The 19,191-nt window shown below is 36.6% G+C and overlaps 3 protein-coding genes and 1 non-coding gene across 5 annotated transcripts; 1 reads left to right on the forward strand and 3 right to left on the reverse strand.

Annotated features, from left to right (window-relative positions):
- Nucleotides 1-216: 216 nt before the first annotated feature.
- LOC128017708 (40S ribosomal protein S20) lies at nt 217-1,688 on the reverse strand. Its single transcript, XM_052603169.1, has 4 exons — nt 1,522-1,688; nt 924-1,023; nt 668-741; nt 217-464 (listed from the first exon to the last, which is right to left on the reverse strand). Exons 1-4 carry the CDS (start codon nt 1,522-1,524, stop codon nt 282-284), a joined length of 360 nt encoding a protein of 119 aa, XP_052459129.1. The 5' UTR covers nt 1,525-1,688; the 3' UTR covers nt 217-281.
- On the reverse strand, nt 816-884 carry LOC128017966 (small nucleolar RNA U54). Its single transcript, XR_008184657.1, has one exon. It is a non-coding gene; the product is annotated as a small nucleolar RNA U54 (small nucleolar RNA).
- A 796-nt stretch (nt 1,689-2,484) lies between the features above and the next one.
- Nucleotides 2,485-12,699, reverse strand: LOC128017693 (zinc finger protein PLAG1). The gene is made up of 3 exons (XM_052603142.1): nt 12,449-12,699; nt 8,738-9,073; nt 2,485-6,069 (listed from the first exon to the last, which is right to left on the reverse strand). The coding sequence occupies exons 2-3, from the start codon at nt 8,968-8,970 to the stop codon at nt 5,121-5,123; spliced, it is 1,182 nt and encodes a 393-aa protein (XP_052459102.1). The 5' UTR covers nt 8,971-9,073; nt 12,449-12,699; the 3' UTR covers nt 2,485-5,120.
- Nucleotides 12,700-12,922: 223 nt separating this feature from the next.
- On the forward strand, nt 12,923-17,717 carry chchd7 (coiled-coil-helix-coiled-coil-helix domain containing 7). Of its 2 annotated transcripts, none has more exons than XM_052603171.1 (4): nt 12,923-13,006; nt 14,665-14,748; nt 14,984-15,082; nt 16,317-17,717. In XM_052603171.1, the coding sequence occupies exons 2-4, from the start codon at nt 14,689-14,691 to the stop codon at nt 16,419-16,421; spliced, it is 264 nt and encodes an 87-aa protein (XP_052459131.1). In that variant the 5' UTR covers nt 12,923-13,006; nt 14,665-14,688; the 3' UTR covers nt 16,422-17,717. The 2 variants fall into 2 exon arrangements, with proteins under 2 accessions (XP_052459131.1, XP_052459132.1); XM_052603172.1 differs by having other exon boundaries at nt 12,926-13,006; nt 14,612-14,748.
- The last annotated feature ends 1,474 nt before the right edge of the window (nt 17,718-19,191 follow it).

A 19,191-nucleotide genomic window follows, 5' to 3' on the forward strand; every position in this document is an offset into this window, starting at 1 on the left:
AAAAAAAAAAAAATTGAAAGAAACTGACTGTCCTTTTTAAATGTCTCTATGCTCCACAAAATAAATGCACACAGCAGGGGTTCTCAACTCTGACCCTCAAGGTCAACTTTCCCCCAGCATACAGGCATCTAGCAACAGGAGTAGATGACAAATGAATTTTATGGGAGAGCTAAGCAGTCTGGTGTTGATGAAAAAAAAAAAAAAAAAAAAGACAAATCCAAAAATCACAATTTTATTGAGCTGATAGCAAACACACAGCTGATCAAGTGGGAAGACAGCAATTAGGCATCTGCAATAGTGACCTCCACCTCAACACCAGGTTCAATGCTGATGCTGGTGATCTGCTTGACGATCTCTGATGGACTGTGAAGATCAATGAGACGCTTGTGAATCCGCATCTGGAATCTGTCCCAGGTCTTGGAACCTTCGCCACATGGAGTCTTGCGAGTGGTGATACGAAGAGTCTTGACAAGGAGAGAGAGAAGAAGAAAATAGAACCAATTTTAGGATGACAGTCTGATAACGAGCATCTTAAAAACTGGGACATTCTTTTGGCAAATGTATGCATGTGAATTATATTAGTATCTAATTGAAGTTTTTTAAAGCTTCCATTTGATTACAACGGTTTCGATATGAGAGGATCAAGACCGTCAAAACTGGTGCTCACCTTGGTAGGCATACGCACAGGCCCCTTCACCTTCAGACTCTTCTCCTTGGCACCTCGGATCAAATCAGCACACACTAGAGAGAAAAAAAAAAGTTGAATGACAACATACCTGACCTATTCAGAATCACATTCAGTTTTGTGGAAAAAAAAAAGGCTCAGAATAGCGTATGATATAGCTCATGTTTATGTCATATATATATTATTATCCTCATTGCCATCAATTTGGTACCACTATAGCACTGGGGTGCAAGCATACCTTTTTCCAGAGATTTGACATTGCGGCTGGTCAGAGTGATGCGGATTCGGTGGATTGCCACCTCGGCCTCAACAGGAGCCTTGCCAGTGTCTTTGAATGCCTGCAAAACATTCATGTCCTGTTAATAAACTTTTAAAACTCTGCAAACACTGCAACTGACCTATCGGTAAGCCCCACCAACCTTAGTTAATGTTGTGAACTCACAAACAAAACGAGTTAAAATGACAATGGTCAGTGTGAAAAAACCTTGTCACATGATGTTTTTAAACTATTTTGGACACAGAATGACCACCATTCAAGTGGGACTTAAATATGCCATGAAGGGATATATAAAACATTTTAAAATAAACATTTTGGGTATTAATTTATAAGTTTTTAGAGATCATGTCAGAACGTGCTGCTTGAGCCGATGAAAACTGTTAACTTAATGGGATTATGACAACCAGAAAACTAATGTTTTTGTCTTCAGCGCAACGGCGGGACATCAATTCATTACACCCTCGTGTTTAAACGAGCTCAGACTCAAAAGACTCAGACTCAAAAGACAACAAAGACTACTTCTCTGTGATAATACGATATTAGTAAAACCTCAATTTACCATGGTTACTAGTTCCTGACCGACTTATTCGTGGAAATGGTTGAAACGCGAACAGCGGTGAGTCAGGAAGTGCACCACACAATCTCGCTCCGGTCCGTCACGAAAAGAAGGCTTGAAGGCCTGCTCGTTGCTTTATAAGATCCATCCGGGTACCGTGTGACAACAACTTCGCGTCAACACTTCCGCCGGAACAAAAAGCATTTTGCAGGTTTTTTTTTTTTTTTTTTTGGGCGATCATTGGGGATAATGGCAAATACAACGAATAAACAAAACATGGATGTAATAAACATTTACTTAATAAATGTTGAAAATAAAGAAACTGGATAATTTATTGTTATTCATAATATATATATATATATATATATATATATATATATATATATATATATATATATATATATATATATATATATATATTCAATATATGTTGTGTATTAATTGATCATTACAATTTACTGTATCCCCAACAAAACAGATTTCCACAATTAATCTTAAGAGGAAAGAAAAGGAAAAAGGGGACGGGTTGGGGCTTGCTTGGGGGTTAATGTGTTGACAAAAACATTCAGACCCTTAACTCATACTTTTTGGGGATGATGCAAAAAACATATTTTTTTATTTTATTTTTACTTATATTTGCAAAGTTATCACAAAATAGTTTTTTGTTTGTTTGTTTGTTTTTTTAACAAAGTAAGAATGTGAGGTGAAGCATTCTGAAAAAAATTATAATAATGTGTGTGTGTACTGGTTTCCTACATTACAGGACCTACTATCCACACAATTACAGTTATACCAGAAAATTCTGACTTTGTGGGGACATTTGTTTGGTCCCCATGGAAAACAACAAGCTTATAAATCATACAGATTGAAGATTTTTTTTATTATTATTATTTTTGTGAGTGTGTGTGTGTGTGTGTGTGTGCGTGTGCATGCATTTTCACAAACACAGAAGACACAAACTCCAGGTAAAGTGAGTCTTTATTGTGTTTATTGATCACTCATTACTGTGGACAGTATTAACACTGGACCAAATCTCTCCTCTCCTCATATAGCAGCAAAGGTCGTCTAAACATACACACAAACACACATTGTTTTTCATCAGAAACATGCACAACTGCCGACAGCCTGCCTTCCTTAACACACACCTGACTCAGCTAGTCAGTGAATAAATATCTTTCTCTTTGGATGATGTTCTCAGTAGGAGACAAATTAATAGTTAGCTGTGGCAGCAGGCTCTCATGACGGAGACAAATGCATAACACACATTCAAACATAAGGATATATAGGATTCTGTCTGTCTTAGGCTATACGTGTACAACAGTAGTTTGTAAAATACATTAAAGTAAAATAAACATGATTAGCAATAACAGGCCATTAACACAGAATGGCATTAAAGCACACATGACACACATAAATGGCTGAAATGCTGTCTGTCTTTTTCATCTATCCTTATCATCTATCTTTGACAATAGGTCAGTACCTCCACGGCCTTCCCCATGCTGTGGTGACATTCATGTTTTGTGTCATATGCACCATATTACAAACATGTTAACAATATGGCTCACATAACCCCCAACTCCGACACACATACACACACTAAAACACAGCTTGAAATGTTGGTTGGGGATGAGGAGACAAATTTGGTTGCACCACCGGGGGCTACACACTCTACATTAGCAGCATTATCCATCAGATTTATTGCAGGAGTGTTGCTCACACACTTTGCGTTGTAATTGTACCAATGACTTTGAACAGGAGAGTTTGTGGCTCCCAATGATAAAGTTTTATTTTCGAGTAATCCTATAGATTAGCAATATTAAGTCCATGATTCAGCAGCAATATAAATGAATGATATCACTCATTCAGATGATCTCATGGTAGTGGGCCACCTAAATCTACATAATTTTGTCAATATTGAAGCTATCAGAAACCTTAAATGTACTGTAAGTGCTTGTTAAAGGAATCTTGCTGGAATTGATCTTTCTTCTTTGTGTGGCTGACACCTCAATTGAGACACTGATAATTAGATATTTTGTGCAATAAAGCAAAACAAAAACAGAAACTGTATTAAGTGTACCTGTAAAAATATCACACATATAGCATTTCGTATGTATGCTTAAAATCTTTTAAAAGTTACATATGACATCTATACTATTTACTTTCACAAAAAAAAGGCATATTATTTTTCTAAAAGTGCTATCATGAAATATATGCCCCAAACGGAGGTTCTCTGAATTTTTAAGCTTTTAACAACCTTCAGCTTCCGATGAAGTAAATCGAAACCCACCAAACAGACATTTAGTCAACACTCTGTCCAAATACCTATACACACACACATCCGTCTTTAGAGGATGTCTACAGAGGAAGACGCATTCAAACTGACAGCAGTTACATTGGGAGATCAACCACTTGCTGTACTGTGGGTTACTAGCAGGCATTCCTTCTAAACTTCTCTGTCCAGCGTCAGACCGTATAAGTGATGTCATCTTCATTTATTAACTGGCCATTTGCATAAAGTTGAGGTCACTTGTGTCACCTCAAATTGTCAACTCTAATTGAAATGGAAAATCTTTGCTCTGTAAATCACTGTCAGTGTGAATAACGTTTATTTTAATTACAAACTTAAATAGATTTGATTCCAAGATCAACTACATCCTCAGCTTATATCCAGGTAAACTGTAGAGAAGTCAGTATAATGGACACAGTCACAGACTGCATTTTGTCTTTTGGAGTTATATAAGCTGTGAGCTTAAACCGAGACAGCAAAAACTGATATGAATGTTTCTTTCATCGTCAGCTTTGATCAGTGCAATAGCCAGCATTTTGGTGGATGAGGTTGAATGAAGTAAAAAGGGTGTGAGCATGTGTGGGTGAGAGAAAGAGTCTTCGTCTTTCTTTCCCTTTGTTGATGTAAATTGTTAAGCATTCCTGCACTGGTATCCTTTGAGGCCCTTACAACGAGCAGCAGCATGATGGTAAAAAGCTATAAAAAATAAATAAAAAAAAAGATAATAATAATAAAAAAAAATGAAGAGATGAACCTTTCTTTTTTGTTGTTTAAATAGGAAGGTTTTGGATTCCTTTGGCTGTAAATACAAAGTCATTAAAATGTTGGTAGTTCAGAACCCAACAGTTTATGAGCCTTACATTAAACGACGAGATGGAAACAACATTAAACAAAATATCTTTTAGCTTTGCTGAACTAGAAGTTTAAAGTGTTAATGAGTTAAAAGTGTTAATCTCTCTCTCTCTACCAGCATTCTGAAAGCGAAACATAACTGCACACTGAGCCGAACTCTGTTCTTATAAAATCACATAGCCATGTATTAAATGTTCAGTTATATTTGTCAGTTGACTGGCATCCTCCATCCTCCATCCAAAATAATTGTTCAAACACCTCTAGATGGAAAACCAAAAGTGTGATACTGTCCTCAAGACTTTCCTTAAAAATGTGGTACTGGCTTGAGGAAATAGACTGCTGCTTTGCCAAGATTTAAGAGACTCTATGCTTGTATAAATTTGATTAAGGGCTAAGTTGATAATAAATATACGAGTGTTTTAATAAGTGCTACAAAAATGTTAAGTGTGTGAATGTATTTGGGTTACTGGAAGGCTTGGTGGAAGCGAGGCAGGGTGGTGATTGTATTCAGAGATGGCTGCTGTGTATAACTCGGTGTACGTGCATTGGTTTGTGCCAATGTGTGTGAATGTGTGATTGTGTGAAAGAGTCTAAGATGCTCTGGTGTGTCTTGCATAGGAGTGGTCAGTAGCCCCTCCTCCTGGCTGTAAGCCACTCCCAAAGTAGGCCCTGCCCCTTGGTTGTAAGGAAGAAAATTAAACAGTGGGGACAGGAAGTCCAGGGATGGTGTCGTCTCTCCAGTCACCATTGTAGAAGCACTCAGCTTGGGTGTATCTTCAGCCTGTAGCTCTAGGAGATAACTTTCAATCTCTGCCCTCAGTGGCGGCGGTGGCGAGTAAGAAGCATGACCTATTGGATACCTTAGAGAGAGAGGCCCAGATGTTGGCGAGGATTGTGACTCCATTGAATCTACAGGCTCTGCCTTAACACTCAGCAACTCATGAGTGTGGCTTTTCTTAACATGGCGGGTAAGATGGTCCTTACGGCCGAATCGTTGTGCACAGTACTGGCAAAGGAAGTCCTTACGTCCTGTATGCACAACCAAGTGGCGTCGCACATCCTTACGGGTGTAAAAACACCTTTCGCAGTGCTCACACTGATGTCGCTTTTCCTTAGTTGTTGAAGCACTTTTTCCTGCATGCCCACGGAGGTGCTCCAGCAGTTGGGGAGTGCTTGGATATGACTGCAGACACACCTGGCAGGTGAGGTCTCCACGGTGTGCGGCGTGAAGGGCTTGGTGCCTTCGAAAGCCTAGTTTGGTATTGTAGCTCTTGCCACATTCTGTGCAGCTGAAAGCCTCCTTGTTGGGGTCGTGTGTGTGAAGGTGGTTCTTCAGGTGATCTTTACGGTGGAACATCTTCTCGCAGTAGCTGCACTTGTGTGTCTTTTCTGGAGAGTGTGTGGCCATGTGCCTATGTACACAAATATGCATTAGCGTACATTGATAATATAAGAAACTGTTAATGTCCACGTCATAAGGCAAAATTGAGTATATCTGGTCTTGCTTAAAGGGGGGGTGAAATGCTCGTTTTCACTCAATATCCTGTTAATCTTGAGTACCTATAGAGTAGTACTGCATCCTTCATAACTCCAAAAATCTTTAGTTTTATTATATTCATAAGAGAAAGATAGTCTGTACCGATTTTTCCCGGAAAAACACGACCGGCTGGGGGCGTGACGTGTGGGCGGAGCTAAAGAATCACGAGCGCGAGTAAGCTTTTGTGTTGAGAGCGTTTGGAAGCTGTGCCATTACCGTGAGGAAAAAAACATCCAAAACAAACCATGGCTAACAGTCAGATTCAGCGTATATTTATGATCCAGAATCAGATCCAGAGGCTGAAATTTAACAAGAGCAGCAGCAGCAACGACGTCTCTATGTGGTATGTACTGAAACTGTATATATTTGCTTAGCGGATTTGGAAAATGACTAATTTCCACTTTGTCGTCTTTTTTTTTTTTTTTTTTTAAGCTGTACATGTGGAAGTTTGATGACAACATCGCATGTTGTTTACTTGATGTGCTTACGCACCGATAGCTAAGTTAACAACACAGAGATATCTGAAGCAGTTTTACTCACCGCTTGCGGTTCCAACACATGATTGTGACCCTTTTTCGTTGGGACTGCATTATCCTTAAGAAATAAACGATGTGCAAATCCGGCGTCAAACTGGGCCTTGTTTGTAAAACAAGCATCTTCGAAATGCAGGGAACAAACAAAAACACTTGCACAACTCCGTTGATGCTGTGTAAAAATAAACTCCATCCACTGGTCCCTTAATGCTGTTTTTTTTTGGTAATCTGTGCAGGGTTGTCTTGCCCTGGCAACCAAAAACACACTTCTTTTGTGACATTTTGCGACGCTCTCGCTCTGATCAGTGAATACCTGTTGTGCTCTGAGTGCTCTGCTATACGGGAGCGCGCGCTCTTCTGGGAGAAGTGCCCTTAGGACCCATATAAGGAAATTCCGCTCCATCTAACGTCACAAAGAGCCATACTCGAAAAAAACTTTCCGAAACTTGTGACAAACCGGAAGGAGTATTTTTGGAACAGAAATACTCCTTCAAACGTACAACTTAATTTTTGAAACTTTGTCCATGTTTAGTATGGGAATCCAACTCTTTAACAGTGTAAAACACTCAGTATGCATGAAATAGCATTTCACCCCCCTTTAATAAGATTTCACTAAGTTACAGGACCAACATTCTTATCAATCAATCAATCAATTAATCAGATTTTACATTTTAGCTTGGGTTGGGATTGCGGTTTGTGGCTTTAACATTCCTTTTAATCAATTATTACCTTCTGATATTAGGTGTAGGTTGTGATTCGAGCTCCAACTATTTAATAATCTGATTTCCCTCTGAATTTTATGGTAGTTAAAGAGATAGTTTACCCACAAGCTTGATGATGTTGTTTCAACCCATTTAGTTTCAGAATTATCTTATTTTGTGTTCTGCAGAAGAAGGAAATACAGGTTTGAAACAAAACATAACATGAGTAAATGAGAGATTTTTTAATTTTTATTTTAAGTTATTTATCGTTTTCACATTGCACGCGGTAAAAGGCTAAAAAAGCTAAAAAAAAACATGAGCATATTGAGAGTTGTGAGTGCACAGGATGCAGTTTAAGTGAGAGGAGACACGTTTTAAGTTCGCACACTCGAAGAAGTGTGTATCTGAGCAAGAACGTCTGGTTTTGTGACAGAGCAAAGGAAATCTGCGTGCGAACACAGAGATTTGCGCTTGTGCATTATTTTAATGTGCTTCCGCATTATTTTTAATGCGCTCTCGGAGCTGACCGCATACACATACTGTACACACACTGCAAACATCTGAGGCACCGCTACAATTAATGAGCTCTATGAACAATGCATGGCAAAAAAGAAAAAAAAAGTCCCTGTACACCGGATTGTTTTTTTTTTGCCATAATTCTATAAGTTTTATTACATCTTTACTATAGTGATAATTTTGACTTATGTCTATTATAGAGACGTTACAACTTTTTGATAAAGCTCTAATTGGTTTTCTTTTGGAAATATGTTTCAAATTAATCCCGAATGCATTTATGACTGTAAAAGCATATCAGTGTGTGTCACAATCGCAAAACTGATCAAAGAAATCACGATAGTTTTTTTTTTTTTTTTCATATCGCACAACCCTAGTTCATTCAATAAAATACAGTTAACAATCTAGCTTCTGAGTACTAAGTTATTAACCCAACAATAGCGGGGTCAATTAATTTTTTTGAAGTGGGTCACGCAAACATATGTGTTTGGTTGTATCTAGACTGTTGTAACTGAACACAACACACAATTTAAATGCTGAATGGAGGATGGCAGACGCCAAATAAAATATGCACAAAGTTGGATTTGGATCGCCTTATCTGACTGATACCCGATCTAGTAGAAAATGGCAGTATATGAGCGATACCAATACTTTCTGAGTATCGGATCATCACATCCCTTTTGTTCTAAGACCATTGATCACTCACTTATTTGCTAATTTTGACTGAGACAGAAATAGCTGGCTTGCAACAGACATATGATGGCCATGGAATCTATGTGGAAGTGTAATTACCTACCTTAAGAGTTTATACTTGGAGACGAAGGCCTTGGTGCAGTCAGTTTGTGTGCAGTGATACGGCCTTTCCCCTGTGTGGGAGTATGAGTGTACCTTCAGCTTCTCCAAGCTGTTGAAGGCCTTCTCACACAACTGACAGGAGAAGTTCTTCCTCACTTTCCCCTCTACTCTCCTCTTCCTCACTCGACAATGTTCTGCCATGGTGGGGCAGTCGTTTGAAGGTACCGTTGCCATGGAAACTTAGCGACAACAAGCCATGTGGTGGACACGAGTGATGTGTCCCAGCACAGAGAGAGAGTGACAGCCCAAATCTTCAACACAGCGGAGACACAAGGCCCTTAAGAAAAAAAAAAAAAAAACAGCAAACAGTGATTAAACTAGACGAATGAACCAATACTTTTTATGTATTGTACAAAAAGAAAAAAAAAAGATTAATCATTTTGGTGAAAAATTTGTGTTACATATCCTTGGACAGTGGCAACTGGCCACAGAAACCCTTATCCAGACCAAATGAGCTAAAGCATTACTAAGTCATAAAATACTTATTTTCCTCTAATAAAATACCTTAATTTACTGCCGTGCCATCATAGTATGCAGTGTCACATAGAAGCCACTTGTAGGTTGATTTAATCATATTATTGTGGCAACAGTACAAACTGTGTAAACACAGTGGCACACTTGAGTAAATATAACAACTATAGAAAACCTGCAATGAATGCAAAAGTTGCAGACCATACTTATCAGCATAAAAAACTAACAGGCTATGTAGATTGTATAGGATTGTGTAGAATAAAGGCCAAGGTTCCCTAAACATACAAAACACAGGAGTGCAGACTCAGAACTTTAGTCAAATTAATTTCATCTGCTCATCTTAACTTTGTGTTTTGCACTGATATCATTTGCCATTCTATTTTCAAAAACTATATGTTTTCAAATAATTGCATTTACTCTGCCAACATCACTTTTTTACTGGTCTCTCTTTCATTTATTTATTTTTTTAATTTATCTCAAAAACCACAAAGGTTAAACCAGCTATGTATCCTGCACTTTTTCAATGCTATACAAACTCACATCATTCCATGTGTGTTTTGCTAAACTATTACAGTGGAGCATTTGTAATGAAAAGGCAAAAAGAGGAAGTGTGCCAATTTAAAGCTTAAAGGTTGTCAATAAACAATTGTTATTTGTGTTAAAATTAATGTTTTCTTTCACATTAATTTCTCACATTTTTCCAAAATAACTGTTCCATACTGGATGGATTAAAGGCTACAATCTCTAAACAATTCTCAACAATTCTCTAAACATCAAATAAATACATACATACAAAAAGAAAAATAATAATACAAATAATAATTAATTGATGAAGTGGAACCATGCTAACTTGTTTTTCTATGCCTCTATTATTTATTAAAATATGTAGCCTATATTACAAATATTTTTTAGAACAAAATGGTCTGTTACTTAGAATTGCATCAACTTTTTTGTCATCAAGATTTGATTGAGAATTTGATTTGATTGCAAGAGCTTTGCAATTTTAGTAATTACTAATTAAATAGCAATATATATATATATATATATATATATATATATATATATATATATATATATCTTTTTTTTTTTTTGAATTGCACCAGCACAAAACTGAAATGCTATGTCCAATTTATATTCTTATATTGTTAAAACATTTCTGATTGGTAAGTTTCAGTTTTGATTAATAATTATTCTAATAATTATGACCATAAAAGAAAAAGAAAATTAAACAAATATAACTTATGATTAAACAAAATCTTAACAAGAAGAGAAAAAGGTATATATTATAATTTAAGTCTCCTTGGCAAGACATATTACTAATGTTTGCAGAGTTTCATCAAGAGAGCATTTAGGCCTACTTATAGAGTCAAAATTACGAAAACAAATAAAACTTAGTAAACAAAAATAAACACAACATATTCTACTCTGATGAAACAAGCTTTATACATTTACACTTAATTTAATATATAATACAATTCATTTTACAAACACTTATCCAAAGTGACTTACATTGCATTTAATTCACACATTTATCTAAAAGTTCTAGATTTCCCTGGGAATCAAATGACCTTGTTGCTAGCTCTGTTTGAGCTGTAGGAAGGCTAACTAAGAAGAAAAAGAACACTAAACCTAAAGTCTTCTCGTGACGTCCATGGATCAATTTCGGAGAAACTTTTTTTTAGGCAATACAATTATTAATTTTTCAAAATCGTATTGCTCAAATTCCCGCTGCACCAAATCTTACTTTACAATTTCATTACGCAGTCCAACAGTTATTTCATCTTTTTGACTACCGAAATAAATTATGAGATCTAAATATGCAAATATGAAAGTTCCTGCTATGCTAAATCGTTTTGGCTTCCTTTTTTTTCTGCAAAACTGATTCATGCGGCTACATTACATGGTTACTCCGAACTTTGTACACATTCACATTCACAACAACTGCGCGGTAAACCCGATGACCCCCTTCAGCTGAAAGGCTATTTTAAAAAGAACATTCAGGAGCAACAGAGGTGCTTCATACCCCAGATGAGGAAACATCCACCGCATCTGGCCATATGCCGTGTAGACTACATGTTTATAAACCATTCTATTTCTAATTTAGAACAAACAAACAAACACACACACTCATAGGCTACCACTGATTTTAACACCTAACAAACTATTTTGCGCACAATGTCGCTGATGTACATGCATGAGATTCAAGTGAAACTATCTGATTGCAAAAAGAAACAGAAGTAACGTAAGTTGGCATTCTACACAAACGCACCACACCCTTGTGTCGTAGCAACCAACAACTTTTATATTGTTATTGACTTCTCGGTGTCAAGAGTAAAATCTAACTATATACTTAACATCATTAAATGATTCTGTCCTTTAAGATTTAAGATTCAATGGCCCTTTCCCAATCACTCATCCTGATTCTATTTGAGACTTTCGGAGTAGAATGAACATCGAAGAGCTCTGCTCAGCATCTCCTAATTAGTCCCCTGAATTATCCCACCATTTTGGTTGTTTTCGACATGGGCTTGCAGCTTTCTCTAACTATAATGACCCACAGTGCAACTTTATATAGGCTAACTTATTGACACTCCTAATATAGGCTAGTCACCGACTGGGACTCCCAAACAGCTAACTTTACAAATAGTGTCAAAATTAAACAGAATTATCCTGCTTATTCATTACATTTTGATTGTAAATGTGAATAAAACATGGAAAGTTGCTTCTATCACTAACTCCGTGTTTGCGTTCGTCTCGCGTGCATGTTTGTGTCAAAATGTTCTCATCATGAATGCAGCATGCATTTTCTTAATTAAATATAAATGCATTTTTTTCTGCGACTATCCACTTAGCCATGTCCTTACTGTATATTTAGAAAAAATCGCAAAACAAGTTTTACACAAACTTTTTCCAACTTTTTTTCAACTTGACGCGTTTCTCAGTTTATTGACATTCGTCCGAGCGCAACCTGACTTGACAGAAAAAAATAACAGAATTATGGTAGACTTTCTATATAACACAGTCTTTCGCTGCTTTTCTCTCGTGTTCCAAGCCGGGCGCTGATTAACACAAAACTTTTGTTTTTTTTCTCTATAGCTCACCCCTCTCTCATAATTTGAATAACCCCGATATTTTAATTAAAGAACGTCGTAACAATTTTCTAAATATGCATAAAACTCACCGTGAGAGCGTTAACATCCTTTCTGTGGTATTTTACTTGACCTTCAACTATTTTCCGGATTTTTAATAATTTTTTTCTCATATTTTTTGCTGGACGCGGCGGGCCTAAAAATTGTTTGCTTTCCCCTCTTTCCAGCAGCCATTGTGTATGCGCTGCGATGCAACCAAACCAAGAGTTGGCCACGCCCACCACGAGACCTTCCTTTCGCGTTCTTGCGATTTGTGTAATAAACTGTCACTTTCAGATTTCACTGCAACTGTATTTCCCTTTCAGAAAATGTATAATTTAGGACTCATCGGTAATTCCGTCGATCGGTAACACAGGTTTAATTTCGGTTTAGTAAATAGGAGGGTAAAACAGTTATCATCATTGTTCCATTGGCTTAAAGAGGTGACAATTCTTGCAACAGTTACTGGTGACGATTTCAAACTTGCTGTTTGATTGGCCATCGATGCCTGTCAATCGCCTACAAATAAGTTAGGTTGAGTTGTGTTGTGATCTAAGTTCTGTTTTGACTTGACGAGACAAGGTTGGGGGTTCATGTGCGACGCGTAAATTGTAAGTAGCCTACTTGCAACATTCAGCTTATTTTTTGTTTTTCTATTAAACGAGTTCCTTATTATTGTAATTTTCTGATAGAATTTATATAAGTATTACGTACATTACTCGGCTGGTTTGCAGCCACCGGACTTCGGTCCACTAAATTGAGTGAGTGAGATTACCGGTCGTTTTTCTATGCTGACTCGTGTATTGAGGGTTATTTTGAAGTGGGTTAAGGTAACGTACAAGTTGTACGACTAAATGCTCGTCGTGGTTTTTACTGAGGCGTTTAGTGTGCAGTAGCCTCGCAACTGATGAACTGAACCAGTAAAGTTAGGTCTAACAAAGGTCGTGGAGATCTGAATTAGTTTTTGTATTATGCGATAAGCGTCTAAGTTATATTAGCTGTGAGATCACTCGAAGTATTACAGCCATTTAAATTGAGTTAATACTGAAAGAGTTATATACATCGACATATATTGTTATCATAACGCATACACACACGCGTGTATGTATATATATATATATATATATATATATATATATATATATATATATATATATATATATATATATATATATATATATATATATATATATTTGCCTGTAAACATGCACATAAGCATAAACCTACAACATCACCAAAAAGACATGCAGTCCCAGTCATCTCAACTACATATTTGTTTTTAATTAGCACTCAACAGTCAGCAGTCATGTAATCCATGTTTTGGATCCGTTCAATGAATCCGCAAAACTTCAGCAAAAGCTGTCCTGCAGAGTTTAGCTTTAGCTCTATATTAAACACACCTGAACCAGGTCATCAAGGTGTTAATTACCAGGGTGTGTCAGACATCACCCTTTATACTTTTAAATTGGACACTATTTGAGGAGACCGCAATTTGTAGTGGGGTCCGAAACCATAGTGGACAAGTTTACAACTGAAGTCAAGTTAACCTTAGCACCCATAATGCACTGTGATGATCATGCTGAATGAATTCCTACGTCTCGCCAGAAGATGGCACCTGCAGCTGATTCATCTATCCAACCTTTTTCTAACTGCTTGTCTAATGTGGGTGCAGGATAATATCCTATAGGCAATTGTTTTTATTGATTTGTATAATTTAATTAAGGTTCATACATGCTAGTTTCCATGACAGAGTTCAAGATAAATCTCTTCCTTACTACTGGAGCTGACAGTTTGCTAAGCTTCAAATTATTAAACTGCATTGCACAAACTATGCTTTCCGGTGCACTCCATGTCTGATTTAGCTCACTTGTTTTCATTCACTTTTCAAATGTACATTATTCGTGGACTAAAAAAGGGAATAGTGAATAAGGGTATAAAGGGCGACTAGAATCTTCCAAGCTAGTGTGTTGGAGCTATACCGGTTATGAGGTTGGCCCTCCTGGAGCAGGATTGGACAACCATGAATTATTATGTTTTTGAATCTGTGATATTCTTTTTAATATGCTTATTTTTCAAAAACAATGATGCATCTTAATAATCTGGTAGTGTAACATTTTTCTCCACAATTGTAAATGGTATATTTTCTTAAAAAGGGTTTTGTTATCACACTCCAGTAGTTGAGTGCTTGTTTTACTGTTCTTTCTTGTACTCATAAGGAAAAACTAAAAATGCCGATTCCTCATGTAACTGGAGCTCTCTGACATTCCAGCTGTGACACAGATGCAGTTGGAGGATGGCTGGCAAATCAAGTGCATGCAAAGTTCGGAATGTGGATATCAACCCATGCATTGAGGTTAGTCATACTTGTGTGTGGTTGAATAAACTGAATGTGAACTATATGTTTTTGATGAAATGTTTAAAATTGATGTGCATGATTGCGTTAAGTGCAGCATAAGTGAAGAGGTAGCAATTGTATTGCAATTGTAATACATTTTAGTTGTTTAATCAACTACAGTGCCAGTTATATCATGACATTTGTAGTAAAATAAGATTGTAAAGCTTTATTTACTCTGTTTGCATTGGTATAGGAGAGTGATGGTTCTCAAAAATGTTTGGATGCATACAACTATGATAAGAGCATGTGTTCTGCATACTTCATGAGATATAAAAACTGCAGGAAGTACTGGGTGAGTATACTGAGACCCTAGAACACACACACAAAAAACATACAAAACAAATCTACTTGATGATCTAATATTTTCTAACCATGATCTGTAGAGAAATGTAAAAAATTTTTAAACAAAACTGTATACCAAAATTAGCCTTGCACAAGACTTTCCAAATGTAGAAATTTTCTGGTTTGGTTCCACAGTATTGGAAATGGTTTAATTGTTTGTGAACCCCTCATATTATATAGTGCATTTAACTGCCATGCACTAAAGGGATTACTAGTGAACAATTAAGCAATTTTGCTGACCGCAACAGAGTCTACAACAAGGATGGCCATACCGCCCAGCCCTACCCCTGATCCCCATCCTGCTGAGACATAGTCCCGATCCAATACTTGTATTTTCCTAGTGTTTGGTGCACACTTAAAGTACATTTATAGATATTGAATTCAGTCAAGTTTTTAACCCTTTAAATATTCTACAATGTATTAATAAAAATAAATAAAACATTTTCAGTTGTTGGTATCTGAACGGTTGATGGTCACCATTGACTTCCATAGTATTTTTGTATCTTTTTTTTCCTACTATGGAAGTAAGTAGTGCCAATCAACTGTTCGGATACTAACAATTTTCAAAATATTATCTTTTGTGTTAAAAAATAAAATAAAAAGAAACTCATGCAGGTTGGGACAAGTGAGTAAATGATGACATCATTTTCATTCTGGGTGTGAACAACGCCTTTAATGTCACCTTGTACTTCAGTAAGGTATCTTGCTAAAACTGAAGCATCCTGATCTGTAGTTCTCTTAACATTTTTCACCCTTCATGAGGTGGCATCCCTAATAATGAAATATTTGCAATGCATGGGTTGTTTCTAGAATACATGCTTTAGAATGGTTTTCAGTGGTGACCAATGCTCTTTTTCTGCATAAGATTTGCTACTTGAGCATTATTATTGATTAAAAACAATAATGAAATAAAATTGTATATGGCCCGGAGCAGAACATGATGTCATATTTTGATCCACTTTACCAAAAGTGAAAAACAACAGTATAGTCGAAGTCAGATGTCTACCAAATTCTTTTGTTGTTTAAAAGAGGATAGGCTCCCCTATCTGAGTTTGGTTAATCCCGATTTATTTCCCTTACCACAGTCACTTTGGCCTCATTAGGTTTTGTTATTAGGTTTTGTCATTGCTGTCTTGTGAAAAGCGCTAAAGAAACCCCCCCACCCCTGTATTTCACATTCTCAGCATGGTGTGATGCTGCAGCGTAGGCGTGATGGAGTGAAGCCTGATATGCCAACCGCTGAGGAGCGAGAGCAGATCATCACAGTCCTTGGAGGGAAGCCTTACTGACTGCACAGTAGCAGTTAAAAAGTGTGTGTATGTTTGGACTCAAAATAAATTTCTTGCAGAGGACACCCATTACGAATCTGTACCTCTGGCTTTATTAAAGGGGGGATGAAATGCTCGTTTTCACTCAATATCCTGTTAATCTTGAGTACCTATAGAGTAGTACTGCATCCTTCATAACTCAAAAAAGTCTTTAGTTTTATTATATTTATAAGAGAAATATAATGTGTAACGTTTTTTCCCGGAAAAAACACGACCGACTGGAGGCGTGACGTGTGGGCGGAGATTATGAATCACGAGCGCGAGTAGACTTTTGCGTTGAGAGCATCTGGAAACTGACATTACCGTGAGGGGAAAAGAAAAAAACATCATCCAAAACAAACCATGGCTAACAGTCAGATTCAGCCGTTTATGTAAGGTGTAAGGTGTACATGTGGAAAGTGTAGTTTGATGGCAACATCGCATGTTGTTTACTTGATGTGCTTACGCGCCGATAGCTAAGTTAACAACACAGAGATATTTGAAGCAGTTTTACTCACCGCCTGCGGTTCCAACACACGATCGTGACCCTTTTTCGTTAGGACTGCATTATCCTTAAGAAATAAACGATACACAAATCCAGCGTCAAACTGGGCCTTGTTTGTAAAACAAGCATCTTCGAAATGCAGGGAACAAACAAAAACACTTGCACAACTCAGTTGATGCTGTGTAAAAATAAACTCCATCCACTGGTCCCTTAATGCTGTTTTTTTTTTTTTGGTAATCTGTGCAGGGTTGTCTTGCCCTGGCAACAAAAACACACTTCTTTTGTGACATTTAGCTCTCGCTCTGATCAGTGAATTGCTCTGCTCTACGGGAGCGTGCGCTCTTCCGGGAGAAGTGCCCTTAGGACCCATATAAGGAAATTCCACTCCATCTAACGTCATACAGAGCCATACTCGAAAAAAACTTTCCAAAACTTGGGACAAACCGGAAGGAGTATTTTTGGAACAAAAAATACTCCTTCAAACGTACAACTTAATTTTTTTAACTTTGTCCATGTTTAGCATGGGAATCCAACTCTTTAACAGTGTAAAAAAAACTCCGTATGCATGAAATAGCATTTCACCCCCCCTTTAAATATGTATTTCAGTCCTGCGTGTGGGAAAAGTTTTAATGTGTAATTTGTGTAATTTTAGCAATTATGTAGATGTGTTACAACTCCTGCTGTGTTTGTATGTATAATACTGTCAATGGCAGGCTAATACAGCCAAATTTAATGTATTCAGTTGTTCAAAATAGACAATGTTTTTAATGTGATTTGTCATGTCTGTTTTATTTGGATAGCGCTTTTCACAATACACCTTCTATCAAAGCATATTTACAGAAATTTGTAATATTAATGTTATACCTTAAAGGAACACTCCACTTTTTTTTTTAAATAGGCTCATTTTCCAACTCCCCTAGAGTTAAACTAACAATCATAATATCACTGTGCCTGCTGCACCCGTGGTACAGCAGCAAAGTTCCTTGATCATTACGCCAGAATGAGAGCATAATTCAAAGGCATATCAGCCTAGAAAATCACAATTTAAATTTTCCGTCGGTTATAGTACACTATGTAACTACTGATTATTCAAGTTTTAAATTGGAAAAATATCGAAACTCTTAGGTAATTTATGTGCGAGATGCTAATGGTCTAATCAGATTCAATTATCTATGCTAAGCTTATCTAAAAGTTTTACCGGGACACCTGGAGATCTAATGAATAGATTTGAAAATGGTAAAACTCAACTGTTTGACTCTAGTGGAGTGGCCTACTTTCAAAAACGACAATGCTAGTGACTTGCTAATAATGCCAGCAACAACCTAGGGACATGCTAATCATGCCAGATAACATGCTAGCGACATGCTTGTAACTTGCTTATCATGCAAGCAACATGCTAGTTTACTATTTTCATCCATTTATCTAGCTCTATTTATTTTGTCAAACTTTAAGCTTTTAAAACTACTTCAAACTTTCTTTGCTAGGCTTTTTTAAAGCCAAATTAAAGTTTGCCTACACACTTTATCTAGTTTAGTTTTATTTTCCCGAACCAAATTGAGAATCATGAAGGTAATCATGCTAATAGACTTCATATCACCACTATTGCTAACTATAGCTAAAATTAAATTATTTCTAATTTATGCTTAAATTATTTGTTAAATTATCAAAGTTCACCCAAAGTCCAACCAATTTGGCCAATGATGGTATCCAATAGGTGGTCAAAGGTGTAGTGCATTTAGGTATTTTACCTGCGTTTCTACAAAATTAATTTCCTTTATCAGAATTTTGTTTAGTTACTCTAGCTCCGTATTTAATCTGATACCAATTTCAAGTGATCATTTAATTTAGGCTGTACTAATAAAAATAAAACTGATCACAAACATCAATTATGTTTACGTATGATACGAAAAAAATAAAATATAAAAAATGTTGTCATTAATCACCCCCCTATTGTTCCAAACCCGTATAAGCTTCGTTTGTTTCCAGATCATATTTTATGATATTTTGGATGAAAACAGAGGGTTGAGCCAATGATATGCAGACTAATCCAGTTATTAATGCAGTCTTGCAATTATTAGAGAGAGAAAGAGAGATTAAGCTTTGTTGTAATTAGCCATATTATGTATTTATTTTACATATGTAAGACAAAATCATCATCACTAAAAACTGTATTATTTAAAACTTTTGCAGGCCAGCAGAAACAGTCCAAGTTGTATTTATTTTGTTTAATGTTTTCATGTTGCCACT

Source organism: Carassius gibelio, chromosome A7 (assembly GCF_023724105.1).
Source record: "Carassius gibelio isolate Cgi1373 ecotype wild population from Czech Republic chromosome A7, carGib1.2-hapl.c, whole genome shotgun sequence".
Taxonomy (NCBI): Eukaryota; Metazoa; Chordata; class Actinopteri; order Cypriniformes; family Cyprinidae; genus Carassius; species Carassius gibelio.